At 43.2% G+C, this 18823-nt stretch overlaps 1 protein-coding gene across 1 annotated transcript in view; it reads right to left on the reverse strand.

Moving 5' to 3' along the window:
* The window catches only part of DPY19L1 (dpy-19 like C-mannosyltransferase 1), a 123191-nt gene that overhangs the window by 47088 nt on the left and 57280 nt on the right, over positions 1 to 18823 (reverse strand). The window contains exons 15-16 of the mRNA XM_073630473.1: positions 11515 to 11616; positions 7666 to 7737 (exon numbers count right to left, since the gene is read on the reverse strand). Coding sequence (XP_073486574.1) covers positions 7666 to 7737; positions 11515 to 11616 — 174 coding nt within the window. The remainder of the gene's footprint in view (positions 1 to 7665; positions 7738 to 11514; positions 11617 to 18823) is intronic.

Below are 18823 nucleotides of genomic sequence, written 5' to 3' on the forward strand. Positions count from 1 at the left end.
CCTTTATAATCCATACCAGACCTAAGGGCCTGGTATGCCCCGCGCTCGCCGCAATAGGAAAATGTGTTTTTCCTATTGCAGCGAGCGTGAGATGCAATACCCTGCCCTCGTGTTGTATCTGGTCCGTTGGACCAGCATACACACGAGCGGGCTTTCCGTCGGACCAGCACACACACGAGCGGACTTTCCGCCCGAAACTGAGTCCGGCGGAAAGATTTAGAACTTTCTTCAAATCTAGGTCCGGCGGGCTTTTGGGAAAAAGTCCGCCGGAAAAGTCCGCCGGTGCCTACACACGGGCGGATTGTCCGGCACACTCTGGTCCGCCGGACCAAGTATGCCGGAAAGTCCGACCGTGTGTACGCGGCATTAGGGTACTTACTAGTAGGCCCAGATAGGTCTAGGGACCCCCCTAATAAAGGTTTAACCCCTTGATCACCCTCTGTCACCAGTGATCACCGTATTAGTGTCACGGGTGAGGCTGGTTAGTTAGTTTTTTTTTTTATAGCGTCAGGGCACCCGCCGTACATTACCTAATAAAAGGTTTAACCCCCCTGATCACTCGGCAGGTTTTAGCATGAGTTAGGGTCTGCGTTGCCCCAGGCAGCTTCAGATTAGTGGCAGTAGCACTAACACCCACCCACGCAAGTACCATACACCTCCCTTAGTAGTACAGTGTCTGAACAGATCGAGATCTTTGATCCGATCAGAACTATATTAGCGTCCCCAATAGTTTAGGGTTCCCAAAAACGCAGCATTAGCAGGATCAGCCCAGATACCTGCTAGCACCTGCCTCTGCCCAGCCCAGTGCAGTATCAATCGATCACTGTCACTTACAAAACACTAAACACATAACTGCAGCATTCGCAGGGTCAGGCCTGATCCCTGTGAACGCTAACAGTTTTTTGGTAGCGTTTGAAGCACTCGCTGAGAGTCGGGTGCTCTTTTTTCCTGCGAGTCTCACTAGTTGTACCAGTAAATTTAGAGGCCAAAATGTCCAATCGAATGTACGCTAGAGAAGAGGCCTACACGTTTCTGAGCATGACAGATGAGAGCGAAGAGGAACTCATCCATCTGGCAGATTCATGCTCAGAATACAAACCAGTAGACAGCAGCGGCACCCTGACAGATAGCTCTGATGACAGAGTAGTGGTCCCTACCAAGGTCAGGCGTACCCGACCCTGTTCTTCTGCTGTTGTTGAGGTGCAAGAACCGCAGGGCTCTCGTGTGGAGCAGAGCGCCAGTACTAGTGCCGCTCATCTTTCCGGTGAACTGGCAAGCACCAGCGGCCTAGTACATCCTGGTTGTACATCCAGCACTGCAGTAACACTTGGTGACGTGGCAAGTCCCATAAGTGCAGTTCAAGCTGGTGAGGTGGCTAGCACAACTAGTGTCCCGCAGCCACCAAGAAGACAAAGACAGGCCCGTCAAGCCCATAGTGCCCTTCCTGCTGCATTTGCCAATCCGAATTGGGATCCCACCACTTCTGCAGCACCCGTACTTCCCCCATTCACTGGCCAACCCGGAATTCAGGTGGAAACAGTTGATTTTACGTCACTTTTTTCTATTTGCTGTTTTTCACGGAAGACCAAAGAACAAAGCAATTTGTATGCTGGTCAATTCATCGCCGCTAATAGTTGACCCTTGCCAGAGATTGGAGACCTATTACGGTCTCCGAATTTAAGACCTTCCTGGGCCTATCCCTCCCAATGGGCATAACTAAAAAAGTGAGTTGCAGTCATATTGGTCCACTGACCCAATTCACCATATGCCCTTGTTCTCTGCCTCCATGACCAGGACACGATACGAGCAGATCTAGCGTTTCATGCATTTCAATGACAATGAACTCTGCCGTCCTTGGGGTGACCCTGAATACGAGCGACTCTACAAAATTCGGCCCCTCGTAAACCACTTCAACCAGCAGTTTGCAGCCTTGTTTACTCCAGATCAAGTTGTCTGCGTTGATAAGTCCCTAATTAAGTTTTTTAGCCGCTTGTCATTCAAACAGTATCTTCCCAGCAAGCGTGCCAGATTTGGCGTCAAGATGTATAAGCTCTGTGACAGGGCAATAGGCTATAGATATAGTTTTATAGTTTACGAGGGAAGAGATAGTTACGTAGAGCCGGAGAACAGCCCAGATTACATAGGGAGCGCTGATTGTGTGGGACTTGGTGTCACCCTTATTCGGAAAGGGGTACCACTTGTATGTGGACAATTATTACACAAGCATGCCACTTTTTAGTCACTTGTTTGATCATGGAATTGGCGCATGTGGTACTGTGTAATCTAATCGCCTGGGCTTACCCCAGCGGCTTGTAGATTCCTGTCTTAGGCTGGGGGAGAGAGCCTGCTTGAGATGTAATAATTTGCTTGCTGTGAAGTGGAGGGATAATAATAATGTTTTCCTTCTGTCCTCCCTTCATGCAGACACAACGGTCCAAATTCAAACGCCGATTGGTGTTGTGGAGAAACCCCTCTGTGTCCACGAATACAACCTTAACATGGGAGGGGTGGACCTCAACGACCATTTGGCGCCATACCTAATTGCCCGTAAGGCCAGACGCTGGTATAAAAAAAAAAGCGTCTGTATATTTATTCCAGTTGGCTCTGCTGAATGCTTATGAGCTATACAAAGGTTCAGGACAAACTGGATCCTTCCTTATATTCCAGGAATAGATCATCACAGCCCTTCTGTTTCCAGACGGTGCTGTGGCCCAACTTCCCAATCCAAATGCAGTGAGACGGCTGCATGAGAGGCATTTTCCGTATGTCCTCCCCGGTACCCCTACCCAAAGAACACCCCAAAGAAAATAATAAAATAGATCTTGCGAGCCAACAATGGAACAGTACTATAAAAGTGAGCGCGTATCATAACCAAGCTGCAAACGCTAAAACACGTTTCATACTCGTGTAGGTACACTCATGAATTAAAATAAAGTTGCATTTGCGCTAGGAAATTATTTATTATTTATTCATTTATTTTTTGCACTTTTATATAAACTGTAAACTTTCCAGATTAGGGTCTTGCAAAATGTGATGGCCATCTCATCTTTCGAAACCCTGTGTAAGTGTGCTTTAGGACTGTGCAATGCTGTACCCTACACTAGAACTCCACTAGTGTGTGGTAGCGTTCAAAACATTAACCAATGCAAAGACCAGGTTGGTCAAGACAGGAGGGACAATAAAAGCGGGTGTCACGCCTATAGCCACACTTTCTACAGACACGACATTTTCTTTGGGGTTAAAATAAAGTTGCATTTGCGCTAGGAAACCAAAAAAAAAAAAGAAAAAAAATTAAAAAAAAAAAAATTATAAAAATATATATATTAATATAAAGTGCTTAACTATCAAAAGGGAATATATTCAGAAATCTATTATAATCCATGTAACATTAATGTTGTGATACAACTCATAAAGTGCAACATGTGAAAAATATTAAAATACAGGTGCAAATTTAGGATAAATGTCCACTCCTTCACCAGATTAATTAATAAAAACCATAAACGTTCATCAAAATTAAAGTTTCTAGTGCATAAATCCAGTGTTAATATAAAGTGCTTTTCATCATGCTCCTTAAAACCAGTGCAGAACTTATAGCATGCTTCAGTGCTCTTCCAGTGTTCCCCAAAAGCCTATGCGCTCACCTCAGAGCGTGTGACACAGTACTTAAACTATGCCAAAACACGCTTGGGAGCCATTCCTGGGCTCTAACGATATGCAGGTGATGAAATCCAACTCCCTCAATCAGTAGTATTCCAGATCATGGATAAAAGAGAAAAAGCTCCATAGCGTGATATTGTAAGGACTTTATTAAAAATAAATACTCCCTTCATAGGGGTACTCACATAATATAGGTGCGTGAGTGCACCATCCTATTCAGGGCTCTGTATGTATGAACCAAATCGTTGGTACGGCGTGCGGTGCGGTGTGTCTATCTCGTCTCACTACCTCTACTGACAGCTCCGTCCTGGCCCCTCCCCTGACGCGTCTTCGGCACAGGGATCACGTGCCTGCGTGAGTGCACCATCCTATTCAGGGCTCTGTATGTATGAACCAAATCGTTGGTACGGCGTGCGGTGCGGTGTGTCTATCTCGTCTCACTACCTCTACTGACAGCTCTGTCCTGGCCCCTCCCCTGACGCGTCTTCGGCACAGGGATCACGTGCCTTCTTCAGGGGGATCCCCCTGAAGAAGGCACGTGATCCCTGTGCCGAAGACGCGTCAGGGGAGGGGCCAGGACGGAGCTGTCAGCAGAGGTAGTGAGACGAGATAGACACACCGCACGCCGTACCAATGATTTGGTTCATACATACAGAGCCCTGAATAGGATGGTGCACTCACGCACCTATATTATGTGAGTACCCCTATGAAGGGAATATTTATTTTAAATAAAGTCCTTACAATATCACGCTATGGAGCTTTTTCTCTTTTATCCATGATCTGGAATACTACTGATTGAGGGAGTTGGATTTCATCACCTGCATATCGTTAGAGCCCAGGAATGGCTCCCAAGCGTGTTTTGACATAGTTTAAGTACTGTGTCACACACTCTGAGGTGAGCGCATAGGCTTTTGGGGAACACTGGAAGAGCACTGAAGCATGCTATAAGTTCTGCACTGGTTTTAAGGAGCATGATGAAAAGCACTTTATATGAACACTGGATTTATGCACTAGAAACTTTAATTTTGATGAACGTTTATGGTTTTTATTAATTAATCTGGTGAAGGAGTGGACATTTATCCTAAATTTGCACCTGTATTTTAATATTTTTCACATGTTGCACTTTATGAGTTGTATCACAACATTAATGTTACACGGATTATAATAGATTTCTGAATATATTCCCTTTTGATAGTTAAGCACTTTATATTAATATATATATTTTTATAATTTTTTTTTTTTTTTTAATATTTTTTCTTTTTTTTTTTTGGTTTCCTAGCGCAAATGCAACTTTATTTTAACCCTAAAGAAAATGTCGTGTCTGTAGAAAGTGTGGCTATAGGCGTGACACCCGCTTTTATTGTCCCTCCTGTCTTGACCAACCTGGTCTTTGCATTGGTTAATGTTTTGAACGCTACCACACACTAGTGGAGTTCTAGTGTAGGGTACAGCATTGCACAGTCCTAAAGCACACTTACACAGGGTTTCGAAAGATGAGATGGCCATCACATTTTGCAAGACCCTAATCTGGAAAGTTTACAGTTTATATAAAAGTGCAAAAAATAAATGAATAAATAAACACACAAAAACACAGGAAAAAATAATAAAAAAGCAAAAATAGTTGTGGTTTTATTTTTCTTCTCTCTCTCTATTCTTCTCTCTCTTATGTTTGCTCTCTATTGTCCGTTCTATTGTTCGCTCTCAATTGTTCTATATCTATTGTTCTCTCTCTATTGTTACTGTATTTTAGAACTGTAATGTTTTATTTTTTCTATGTTTTATTGTATTTGCTTTGCAGGTATGTGTCTTACTGTGATACTGTAATGTTACCTTGTTTTATTGTTAACCATGATTTGCTTACCAGGTAGCCATTCAGCTGCAGCACAGGTTTATTTATTCTGACAGCAACACCCCCCCCCCCCCCCACCGTCTTCCATGGTTTTCTCGGGCTCTCCCGTCCCAATAGGGAACCCGAGAATGCAGCCGGTGGTTCCGCCAGCTGACCATAGAGCTGATCTGAGACCAGAATGGCTCCAATCATCTCTATGGCCTAAGAAACTGGAAGCTGAGAGCATTTCATGACTTAGGTTTCGCCGGTTATAAACAGCGCCATTGGGAAATTGGGAAAGCATTTTATCACACCAATCTTGGTGTGGGCAGGTGCTTTGAGGGCAGAGGAGAGACCCCAAAATTAAAAAAAAAAAAAAAAAAAAAAAAAAAAAAAAAGGAGTACCTGTCACTACCTATTGCTATCATAAGGGATATTATATTCCCTGAGATAACAATAAAAATGATTAAAAAAAAAAGAAGAACAGTTTAAAAATAAAAAAGCAAAATAAATAATAAAACAACTATAAACTATAACTATAAACAACTACAGTTGCACTCACTGGTGTTTGTTAGATTATGACTAAGCGAACCTTAATTCGTAATACTCGTTAATCTTGCCATGCCTGCAATAATCTTCAATAAAGTAATCATCGCTGCTTCATACCTGGAAGTGCGGTCAACCTTTCTTGAACTATTACCTTTTTAACCACTTCAGCTCCGGAAGGTTTACCCCCTTCATGACCAGGCCATTTTTGTGATACATCACTGCATTGCTTTAACTGACACATGCGCGATCGTGCGACGCTGTACCCAAATAAAATTTGACACAGATGGCAAAAAATAAACTGATAGTGGTTATAACCCTACCTTACTCTATCCAAAATAAAAAAAAAAATTAAAAAGTTTTGCCTATAGTCCTACTTTATTCTTCAGTGCTTCGAAAACTACCATCTTCCCCTCCACACTGTGTGCAATTAATATGTTCACCCGGATCGAAATCTCTATATTAAAAAGGAGGTCACATGAGCTCATGTTCAACCAAACACAGGATGATCAATAGCCTCCACTTCTTCATTGTTCCCGAGCTGCTCCCAACAGACACCAGGGAAAAGTTCTCCCTCCCTGCTTTGGAAAGCAGCTGGGCCAAGGGAGAAAAACAGTCTTAAAAATAGAGGACTTTTTGTCCCCTATGTGATATAAATTTTTAGTGAAAGTAAAAAAAATATCAAAAATAAAGTTACATACAAGTACTTAAAAACCCCTACAAAAGTTTTTTTTTTTGCCTACTCTGCCCCACATATGCACACACACACACACAAACATAAAAGCATTAGTCGGGAGCATGTATATAGGAAAAAAAAAAAAAAAATCGCTTGTGATGCCCATATTACATATCGCCGCTTACGCCGGAGTGAGAGCAATAATTCTTTGCTCACTATCCGGGGTTAACGCTAAACCGATGAGGCTTTTAAAGTGTGGCTATGGAAAATATAAGGCGCTGAACTTCATCATCCTTTTGCGGACATGTGCAAGTTTAAAGGTGGACATGTTGGGTATCCATTAACTCAGAGCAACTTGATATTTTATATTTTACCAAAAACTACATAATATATTGTGTTTTTATTTGTGCCCTACAATAAGTTTTAGTGTTTTTTTTTTATTATTATTAATTTATATTTAATTTAGTGTATAAACCTTTGTTTAATTATCATGTGATATAAATAAATTAGAAATAACATTTTATTTTCTAGGAAGTCTGCTTTCAGAAAACATGTATGGGGGTTTTAACTAATCTTCAGGGTCAAAATGTTTTTCTAAACAAATGTTCAAAAAACACAAAAACTGCTCTCGCAACGAAAGCGTTAAACAAGTATAAATCTGCATGCAACAATCTATTTGAGGGCCTTTTTGGAACTTGAATTTATGCATACAACACTGGGGTGTTGTGCAAAACGTAGACTAAAGTAAGATTTTTGGTTCATAAACTTAGATCCCAGTTGCCAAGTTTCCAATTCAGACCAGAAATATAAACTCACTTGCTTTTACGTGTTGGCAACACAATAACTTTCTTCCAGTTTTTCAAAATCAGCCTCACTGTACAACGCTGTGAATTAGAGCACCTTCAAGTTTGCTTTTCTATTCATGACTGAATGCTACCATATTATTCCAATTACATACCCGAGCACAAATGAAGATAAATATCAGCAGGACTACTGGAAGTAAAAGGGTCTTTAAATATCTCCATGGCGTCTGAAATTAAACAAAAATGAGGTTTGAAATGGATTAAGCATACTCAAAACATATACAAACACAGAATTTGCATTAGTTTAAAGTGTACCTGTATTAACATAACAATACAACTACTCTCCAGGCTACAGGTGTAACAATTGTTAGACAAGTAATGCCGTGTACACACGAGCGGACTTTCGATGGACTGAACTCCGAAGGACTTTTTGACGGACTTTCGACGGAGTTCGCAATGGACGCAACGGACTTGCCTACACACGATTACACCAAAGTCCGACTGATTTGAACGTGATGACATACGACCGGACTAGAATAAGGAAGTTCATAGCCAGTAGACAATAGCTGCCCTTGCGTCATTTTTCGTCCATCGGACTAGCATACAGACGAACTGATTTTTCGACCGGACTCGAGTCCGTCGGAAAGATTTAAAACATGTTCTATTTCTAAAGTCAGTCTGATTTTTCGACAGCAAATGTCCGATGAAGCCCACACATGATCGAATTGTCCGGCGGATTCGTTCTGCCGGACCTTTGCTGTCCAAAAATCTGGTCGTGGGTAAACGGCATTAGAAAACATGTCCTGATTGCCTTTGGTCCTTCTAAAGTAACTGGTGGTGAAAACCAAGTCAAACGTATCTATGGAAGGATCAAATGTTATAGGTATTAAAAGGTGGTCAAATTGTACGGGATCTGGCGACCGAAATAGACTTGGCGGACTGGAGCGGGGCCTGGTCTTCTGTGGCCAAATGCTCATTTAATACAGCCACCTTGGAGGCAGCATATAAGGTGCCTCTACGTTGGTATTGGGTCCCTGCCCATGCCAATCCATCTCACAGTGACCACTGCTTCCAGGGTTGTGGCTAAGGGGGGGGGGGGCTGTTGACGTTATACCTATATGGTGGAAATGTCCTAGATTAATTGGCTTCTGGTCTCGGGTATTTGGCCTCCTATTCACGTTGTTTCACCTGCCCGTACCAAAAGAGGCCAAGTTTGCCTTATTAGACTGTCCAATTTCAGTCCTGTTTTCTCATCAGCGGAAACTTGCCATCTACCTATTTTTGTCAGCCAAAAGAACTATTGCCCAAGCCTGGAAAAATGCATCTGTCCCCTTTCAGGGGGTGAAAAATCGCATAACCGCGTTGATGCTTAATGAGCAGATGTCGAGCATCAGTGGGGGCACTCATGCCAAGCTCCTCAAAATTTGGGAACCGTGGCTGGCATATGCCTTTCCTACCCTCCCCTCAGCTAGCTTGGGCCACCTGTGATGGATGGTCCGGATGATCCCCAGCCCCCACCCCCCATCTCCTGGTGCCCATCCTTCTGACCGTCCCTTTTTTCCTAGACTTCCCTATCCCTTCTCTAGCTTCCTACTCCGTAGGTGAGCGAACACCCTCTCTTTAGCTTCACCTTTATGCCTAACTTTCTTCTGTTTTCTGCTCCTCTAGCCTTGTTAGTTCATTTTGGGCTGTACATTGCACCACGTTTCGAGGGGGCCTAGGGGGTGCCCCGTAATTATGGGGAGCCTCTCAGAGACCCCTGGATCCTGACGGTAACATTCATTTAAATTTACTACTGTTGCATTTTTTTTACTTGTCGCTTTAATTTTGCCCTTACCTTTTCCAACTTCAATGCCCCCTGCGTTGGCAAAACTTTTGCATTTTAACCACTTGTTAAAACTGAATAAAACACTATTGAAACAGAAAAGGTGGTCAAATTGTGCCTGTACTTCCAACTGCCTATGCCAAGGGGTATCCCAAGACTAGTGGTTTTCTTTTAATTAAGTTGAATAAGCATTTGCTATTAATCCCGCCTGTTTTTTTGTGTCTGTATTCCTTCTTCATTTAGGCTCTGTTCACATCTCTGCGTTCCGAATCGTGGGCGGAATCACCGCAATTCACAATAGTGGCAAATCGCGGGACACCGTGCATTCCAGTGCGGTGCCCGTCAATTTCAATAGCACCCCCAAACACAGCGATCAGTAAAATCCCACAAACAGAATCGTGGGACGCCTGCCGCCCAAAAGAAGTACATGAGCTTCTTTTGTGCAACTGTGATTACACGCCAAGATGTGAACGGAGCCTTACTCCTTAATCTCTTCTGTAAACAGTATTTTGAAAATATCTTTTTTTTAATCAGTGAGCAACTTTATTAAGAAAAGGAAAACAGAAAAATATTGAAACATTTCCAGAATGAAATGGTAGGGCGGTACAGAGGTTCTAAAAGGCATGCATTCTATGCATTAGGTAAAAAAAATAAAATAAATTCTGGGTGCACCCCCCAGCCCCCCTTATACTTACCTGACCCCATCTGTCAATCACAGCCAGCGAGCCAATTAAGCAAGCTGGGCCGAGCACGCACTCCGTGTGTGAATGGACACACGGAGTGAAGCTCGGGAGCGAACCTGCTTGAGTGCCCCCCAGAGCAAGAGGCTTGCTATTGGGGGCACTCAGCAGGGGGAGGAGCCAGAACCGCTGGCGGGGGACCCAAAAAGAAGATTGGGGCTGCTCTGTGCAAAATCATTGCACAGAGCAGGTAAGTATATATTTTTTAAATTCTTTCCTTTAGAATCACTTTAAAGAAAAAGTAGGTCCGAAGCACTTTTGGCCCTACTTCTCCTGTGGGTCTCAGGAGTGCACTTCACTGGTCTAGGCTCTGGATTGATCCTGCGTTTAATGTTGGGATCCACCTAGCAGCCTTAACCGGCAGCTGGCTCAGCCTCTGCTCCCGCCCTCTCCACAGCCCCGTGCTCCAGTGAGTGCTGGAAGGGCAGAACAGAGAGCCGCCGGTTAGACTGGCAGTCACCGGCTCTCTGCTCACTGAAGACTGGGAACTGAACAATCAGCGGTCTTTGATCATTTAGTACTTTATCTTAGAGGCAGCGAGGGGACAGATGCTGCATTCACCTAGGCGAGTATAAATGTTTGTTTTTTTTTCAATTCCTGAACTTCTCTTTTAGGCATTAGTCCAATGCAGCATATGTGATATTGCAGATTTCACTATGCCAGCATTGCGCAGCAATACACACGCAATTATAGCTGTTAGCAATGAGATATAAAATCTCTTTTATTTATTTATTCATTTTGTGAATGCGTGCAAAATCATACGTTTGTATGCCTGTTTATGAAACACTTAAAAACCACGTGTCACGATTGCAGTGCCATTAACTGCTAATGGCACCCTAAATGTGGCAAATGAATGCACGTTTTTCTGCGTGGAAAAAGACCCTTAAAATAAAAAATGGGCAGACAGGCAGGATTTTTAATGCAGAAGAAGCAAAATAAATCTACTTACCTGCCTGCCCTCTGTACAGTGCACAAGCACAGCTCACTGCACAAATTTGGTAATGCCGAAACGGACAGAACTTCAGCACATGCATGGGAGCAACGTCATCACGGCCCGGCCAATGACAACAAGAAATCAAAACCCAGGAAGCCGGCTGCCTAAATAGGGCAGCAGCCGGAGGGGAGTTCCAGGGACAGCGCATCGCTGAATTCAAGGTGTGTATAGCTCTGCTTTAACAAACAAGTCAAAACACGCAGTTAAAAACGCATAAAGCTCAACATTTGAAAAAACGACAACAGCTACTTTGGAATGTACCAATAGGCTGCGCGGTGCATGTAAATATTTAATAAATATGGCGTTTGCCTTAACTTGAATTTTTTTTTAACATTTTTTTTTTTGCAGATTTCGGTTAGGAGAACAAAGTTTCCTTTATAAAAAAACAAAAACAAAACCTATCTACGTGAATATTTTACACAAACAGCAAGTAAAAACAGATTACCTCTTTCTCCATGAAGTCAAACTCAGGCGCACAGGTATACATCAAAGTGTCAAAATCCTTGTAGCTGGTAAACTTTGATTTTAGTATGTTGAATATATGTGCCTGAAAAAAAAAACAAAAACAAAAAAACAGTACGCACAGTGAAGTATTCCAGTATATTATTTAAAAGTAATTATGAACATAACTTCTCAGTGGGTGCTGCATCACTCATAAGTCTAAAGTGTATTCTAGACTCAGAATACATCTGGACCCAGCCACTTTTTGAGATTTGTTGTTTACAAGTTAAAAACTGTTTTTTTTTTTGCTAGAAAATTACTTAGAACCCCCAAACATTATACATTTTTTTTTTCTAACACCCTAGGCCTAGAGAATAAAGTGGCGGTCGTTGCAATACTTTGTCACACCGTATTTGCACAGCGGTCTTACAAGCGCACTTTTTTTGGAAAAAATACCCTTCTTTGAATTAAAAAATAAGACAACAGTAAAGTTAGCCCAATTTTTGTTTTATATTGTGAAAGATAATGTTACACTGAGTACATTGATACCCAACATGTCACGCTTCAAAATTGCGCCTGCTCGTGGCAAGGCGACAAACTTTTACCCTTAAAAATCTCCATAGGCAACGTTTAAAAAATTCTACAGGTGGCATGTTTTGAGTTACAGAGGGGGCTTTGGGCTAGAATAATTGCTCTCGCTCTACCGATCGCAGCGATACCTCACATGTGTGGTTTGAATACCGTTTTCATATGCGGGCGCTACTCACGTATGCGTTCGCTTCTGCACGCTAGCTCGGTGGGATGGGGCACGTTTAAATGTTTTTTTTTTTTTTCTCATTTAATTTTACCTTTTATTTTTACACTGCTCTGTAAAAAAAAAAAAATCTGTCACTTTTAATTCCTATTACAAGGAATGTAAACATCCCTTGTAATTGAAAAAAAAGCATGACAGGACCTCTTAAATATGAGATCTGGGGTCAAAAAGACCTCAGATCTCATATTTACACTAAAATGCAATAAAAAAAAAAAAAAAAAATGGCCCTTTAAGAGCTATGGGTGGAAGTGATGTTTTGACGTTGCTTCCACCATGCAACGGTATTGAGACGGGTGGGGGCCATCTTCCCCTCACTCATCTCCATGCCAAGGAAGGGGGGCCCCCTCTCCCGCCACCGATAAAAGTGATCTCGCGGTGAACCTGCCGCAGAGACCACTTTTATCTGAAAGTGGACCACTGGCCGAAGAAGAGGATACCAGGGTTATGGCAGCTAGCTGCTGCCAATACCACGATATTCCTCTTTAAAGTCAGGACGTATAGCGGCGTGCGGCGGTCCGTAAGTGGTTAAGAGTGTACAGTACTTGCAGAGCTGGAGTCTTGGGTTCTCATCAGGGCCATGTCAGTATGAAGTTCACATAATCTCACATTTTTCAAACCACTTCATTACCTTTTGATCAACTGAGCTCTGTAATTTGTGTCTGTTTGACTCTGTACTATAATAAAACTCCCCTTTGTGGGCAGAAGCCTGAATGATTCAGCTCTTACTGTAAATAACTGTGGAATATGGAAGTATTATATCAAGTAATAAAATAATAGTAAATGAAATGCTGTCATCTTCTTATGAAAAGCTACTGTAGCGGTTTCTGCTTATCAATCTGAAAGCATGGATTTAAAGCAAAAAATTTACTCATAACTTGATAAAAATATTGTTCATTGGCAAGGAACATACATTCCACATTAATAATTAGTGTGTGCTATAAATTGCCTCCCACATTGCTACTGTTTCTTCTTGCTGGAAGCAGCCATTTTGCTGAGCCATTTTGCAGAGCCTCTGAACAGCAGTAAATCATAAAGTGGAACTAAACCCATTGATTTAACGGTTTCAAAAAACAGTTATATTCCTTGAATGCCAAGTGTCACTTTTGCTTGTATCCTCAACCAACCCATCTAACCATCAAATGGCTGGTGTCAGAACTGATCACATGTGCAGCACCATGGCAGTTGCAGATTAAACAGGAGCAGCTTTCTTGGCTGTAAAAGGATAGGAGAGTTTTATTTCACTTTAAGGCTCAGTTCACACCTATGTGTTTTTTAATGCTTTTTGCAGAAACTAACTAAAATCCATTTAGCATGGTTTCCTATGGGACACATTCATATCTATGCTTTTTTCAGCTGCTGCGTTTTTGGAAAAAGTCAGGGACTTTAAAAGCAAAACTGTGCATTTTTGGCTCAATAGACTTCAATTGAACCAATGCTGCAGAAAACCATGTAGTCCATTTTTGATGCGATTTTGCAGCAATTTGTGTTTTTTAATCCACCCAACAAATTGGCCAAAAAAAAAAACAAAAAACGCATGAAAAATGAGACAAAAATGTTGAAAACCGCAAAATTCCCCACAGAAATGGATCAAAAGCTAACTGCATAGGTGTGAACCAAGCCCAAGACTGTCAGCAGATTGGCCTCTACAAACTTGGCAGTGTCTAAAAATAGAGAGCAACTGAGCATGTGCAGAGTGGGGTGAGACAGTATTACTGGATTTTAAAACATATAGGCACTTACGTTTAAATGTTTTACATAGCTATACCTGCAAAAGGGGCCAGCCTGAAGCGATCTAGCAGGACTTCACTTCCACATTAATCAGTGCTGGGAGATGATGGATCGGTTAAGCACTTCTACAGTCAGCACTAAACTCAAATCTGCATGGAAGTTTACATCTCTGGGCCTGACCAGGTGATATTGGTCCTGCTGAGGTTTTCCTCAGAACCACTCTGGTTGGATTACCTACATGGAAGGTTCTCTACTGTTGCTTGAAACATATTTTGTCTTGGCAACGACATTGTGTCCCTGCTTTTGGACACACGCCTCTCTAATACATTAACTACTCTGTTGGGGCAAATTCAGGGACTCATGCTTAGCCCAGGTCTCTGGGTTCGGCGGGGGGGGGGGGGGGGGGAGCATGCCGTTGCTGCTCTGGTTTATGTTCGCTTATTGTTATCTTTGTTTTTATTTTAGTTTTGTTATGCTCTTGCTCTTTTGGTACTATTGCTTTTTAGCGGTGATGTATTTAAGGTATACTGTAGGTGTCTGGGATGGGGACTGCTTCCCCCTGTGCACTTAGTAACTCAGTCAGCCTGGTCTTTTTCTCCCTTCTTTATAGTATTTACCGTAGTTTGATAAATGACTATGGTTATCATAATTTCATGGAATGTACGTGGGATGAACTCTGCTGTAAAACGACCCCTGGTTTTCAATTTCTTGTGAAGATTCTCCCCCCATATTTGTATACCTCAGGAGACCCACCTACCTGTAATGGACTTGTATATTAGGATTGAAAAAAGCCTGGGTTAGTGCTCATTATCACGCTACTTACTCTAATTATGCTAGGGGGGGTTAGTATTCTCATGCACACATCCCTGCCGTTTCAGTTCCTGGAGGTCAGGACCGACCCAGGGGGATGATATGCAATAGTACATGCCCTCATCTCAGGTATTCCATTTATAATTGTTGGCCTCTATTTACCACCCCCAGCTGAGGTTACTTTGCTGTACTCTATTATGCATATGACCACCTCCTATGATAATTACGGGAGACTTCAATCTGGCCCCCTCTCCAGATCTGGACAGACTTCATTCTCCCTCTGTGTGCACCCCGGGCCTGTCAATGGATGAATACATTTTCCTTGTCGGATGTGTGGTGCCATTTTCACCCATCTGATAAGGAATACATGTGCCACATCGCCGCTCATAGAATATTTTCAAGAATTGACTTAGCTTCATCTGAGCCCTAAAGCGGGTGTTGACCGTCTACATCCTAGCCAGGTGCCTCAAATCATGCCCCGCTTTTAATCACTCTTTATTTGTCCACACCTGCTGGCAGGGGGGTCTGGAGGCTGTCCAGATTCTGGATCATGGACCCCAAGATACAGGAGGACATCCCAGAAGCTTTGTGTCAATTTTGGCTCACTAATGCTGATTCTACTAGTCCACTAATGGTCTGGGATGCTTTTAAAGCCTGGTTAAGGGGAGAATATGCATGCTCTGGAGCAACTTGAGGGGACCATTAATCAGATGGAGGCAGCCTATGCTGTGGGCCCGGATAGGACTAGATATGCAGACTGGCACCATGCCCTTCGGGAGCTCACGGTATTTAGGCTAGAACAAACCCGACAAACCCTACTCACTACTGCTCAGCGGGTGTTTGAATATGGAGACAAAAATGGGCGGCTTCTTGCTTGGCTGTCAAGGGGACAATTTGTGGCTACTCGTATAGGACAGATTAGGGAGGCCAAAGGAGAGTTACTGACAACACGGGGCTCTATTAATCTCAGTTTTCTTTGAGACCCTTTATTCATCTAGGGTGACTTATGAGACCTCTGATCTAGATAATTTCCTGGACCGTATAAAGTTTCCTGTCCTAGAGGACAAAGTTAGAGATGGGCTAGACAAGGACATCACGCTCGAGGAAGTTCAAACTGCCCTGGGACACATGCAATTGGGTAATGCACCCGGAACCAGACCTTAGGCTCCTTGCCGGACTCCATGTCTGAAGCCCCCAATGTGTTAGTGCCCTAACCCGGTAAGGATCCAGAGGATTGTGCCTCGTACAGGCCGATCTCTCTGATCAATGCTGATGCCAAGCTATTTTCTCAACCTGTCAGCTGCTCATGACAATGCTGGTACTAGAGTTGGCCCGTCCTGTGGAACGCATTGCGCAGGTTTGGATTTGGCCCTAGATTTCTCCAATAGTTGGGAATGCTCTACAAAAATCCTAAGGCCCGAGTTTGCACCGATGATAGGTTCTCAGCATTATTCCCCTTCTCTAGAGTCACCCAACAGGGGTGCCCTCTGTCGCCAAGCCTATTTGCCTTGGAGTTGAACCATTGGCCATATCGGTGAGGGACTTGCGACTGGTTGAGGGTTGGGTGATCGGCCCCTTGGAGGAAAAGATTTCACTCTATGCAGCCGACACCCTGCTATACTTAGCTGATGTGAACTCCGCATTGAGAGCCGCTCTGGCAATCTTTGATGAGTTTGGGCATTTCTCTGGTGTCAAGATAAACTGGAGCAAGTCGGTCCTTTTAACGTTGGATCTGGGAGCCAGGGCTTCGTCAGCTTATACCCCCCTAAATTGGGTTAAGGACTTTAAGTATCTTGGCATTACAGTGTCCAGGGATTTGAATATGTTTTATGGTCTTAATATTCACCCTGTTTTGTTACAGCTGCAGGAGGAATGTACCTCTTGGGCTAATCTACCCCTGAAAATCCTTGGCCGCATTAACATGCGCAAAATTACATTTCTCCCCAAGTTCCTCTATGTGTTCCGCAATTGTCCTACTTGGGTGAAATGCTCCTTTTTCAGAGAAGTTGATCGCTGTGTCAGTTCATTTTTATCAGCGGGTGCTCCTCCGCATTTGGCAAAGTCTACCATTCAGCTTCTTGGTAGTTGTGGTGGCTTGGCCCTTCCCAACTACTGAACCTACTACTGGGCTGCCGTACTTGTCACCGTCCGTTGGTGGTTTTTGTGCTTGAGAACGAATGCAGTGGTCTGCCTGGAGGCGGCTTGTCTGGGATCCCTTACAGAGCTAGGCAACCTAGTCTATAGAGATTTGGGGGCATACCTGTCCCTTCCACTCCCTACTAGAGTGACGCTGAGGGTGTAGCTGCTAGGGCTCGTTTTATGAAACCCAATCACTGGTCTCCTTTCCAACCTCTGTGGGTTAATCCCTCTCTAGCTCATATCAGGTTGGTCCCTGGCCCGCAGGTCTGGGCCAGATTTGGTATTCGGAGACTGAAAGATATTATGCACACAGGTATGCTCCTACCCTTTAAGGATCTACTAGCTAGCTTCAGATTACAACGTTGGATGTATTTTAGATATCTACAAAAACAACATGCTGTACGTTCCCAATTCCCTGACTTGTCCATGTTTGCGACTGACAAGATTGAAGATCTCCTGGCACAGGAATCACTAACTAAACCCTCATCTGCGCTTTATGTAACTCTTCTCAGAGTAGAGTCACCCAAGATGGATAGGCTGTGGGAACAATGGCAGGCTGACATCCCTACACTGGATAGAGAGGCTTGTTTTGAGGACAGCTCCAAGTTAGTGATAGCTTCCAGGGACAAACTGATTCAGACAAAATTCCTACACAGTGTGTTTTTAACACCACAGAATTTGCACAGAATATATCCCCAGAGGTCTTATGACCGAGGGCACTTATTACCATAAAGCGGGGGTCCACCTACATCAACCTAAAAAAAAAAAATATTAAAAGCCAGCAGCTACAAATACTGCAGCTGCTGACTTTTAATTCATGGCCACTTACCTGTCCCAGGGTCCAGCGATGTCGGCAGCCGACGCCGATAACCCGCTCGGTTCTCGGCAGCAGCCGCTGCCATCCTAGGTGAGGGAATCAGGAAGTGAAGCGTTGCTGCTTCACTTCCCGGTTCCCTACTGCGCATGCGCTGCGCATCGTAACTGGTCCCCGCTATCTCCTGGGACCTGTGTGTTTCCCAGGAGACAGCGCGGAGGGACAGGAAGAGGCATAGACTCCCGTGGGAGTCTATGCCGGAAGTGGATGCAAATACCTGTCTTAGACAGGTATCTGCACCCCCCTCCCCCCTGAAAAGGTGCCAAATGTGACACCGGAGGGGGGGAGGGTTCCGAAAAGCGGAAGTTCCATTTTTTTGTGGAACTCCGCTATAAGTTCTGGACATGCCCACGGGTGGCACAATTCTGGAAGGCAGTTTTTTATCTCATCAACAACCGTCTACAGCTGTCTCTCCCCTGCACTCCTGGGCATACACGATGATGAGCAAAGACCTAGATATATCAAGCTATTAGTATTGTACCTGTTGTATTATGCTAAAAAGGAAATACTCCTCAAATGGGCTTCCCCCTTTCCTCCCACGTTATCTTCATGGGAATCTATCATAAATGGGGTCCTGCCAATGTACAAGTTGACATATATTAATATCAAAATTATGAGAAAATCTGGCAACCATGGTTGGATTGTTAAATGTTTCTTCTTTTCTCCTCATTGGTGGTTATTAAATCTATGTTCTTTATGTTCTTTGGATAACATACTGATATGTCTTAATTGTTGGGATGTCTCCTACTTTACCTTTGTACTATGTAAACCTTGAATGCCTACTGTTCATGTACCATCTATGTTTCTAATAAAGAGCAATTCTGTTTGTAAAAAAAAATAAAATTTAAAGAACCCCCCATCTTGGGTAAAAAAGATATTTGTTACATAATCTGTCATTTAAAAAAAATTTGAAATCATCTTTCTATTTAAATTTGGCAACATATAGGG

The sequence above is a fragment of the Aquarana catesbeiana genome, linkage group LG05 (genome assembly GCF_042186555.1).
Source record: "Aquarana catesbeiana isolate 2022-GZ linkage group LG05, ASM4218655v1, whole genome shotgun sequence".
Classification (NCBI taxonomy): Eukaryota; Metazoa; Chordata; class Amphibia; order Anura; family Ranidae; genus Aquarana; species Aquarana catesbeiana.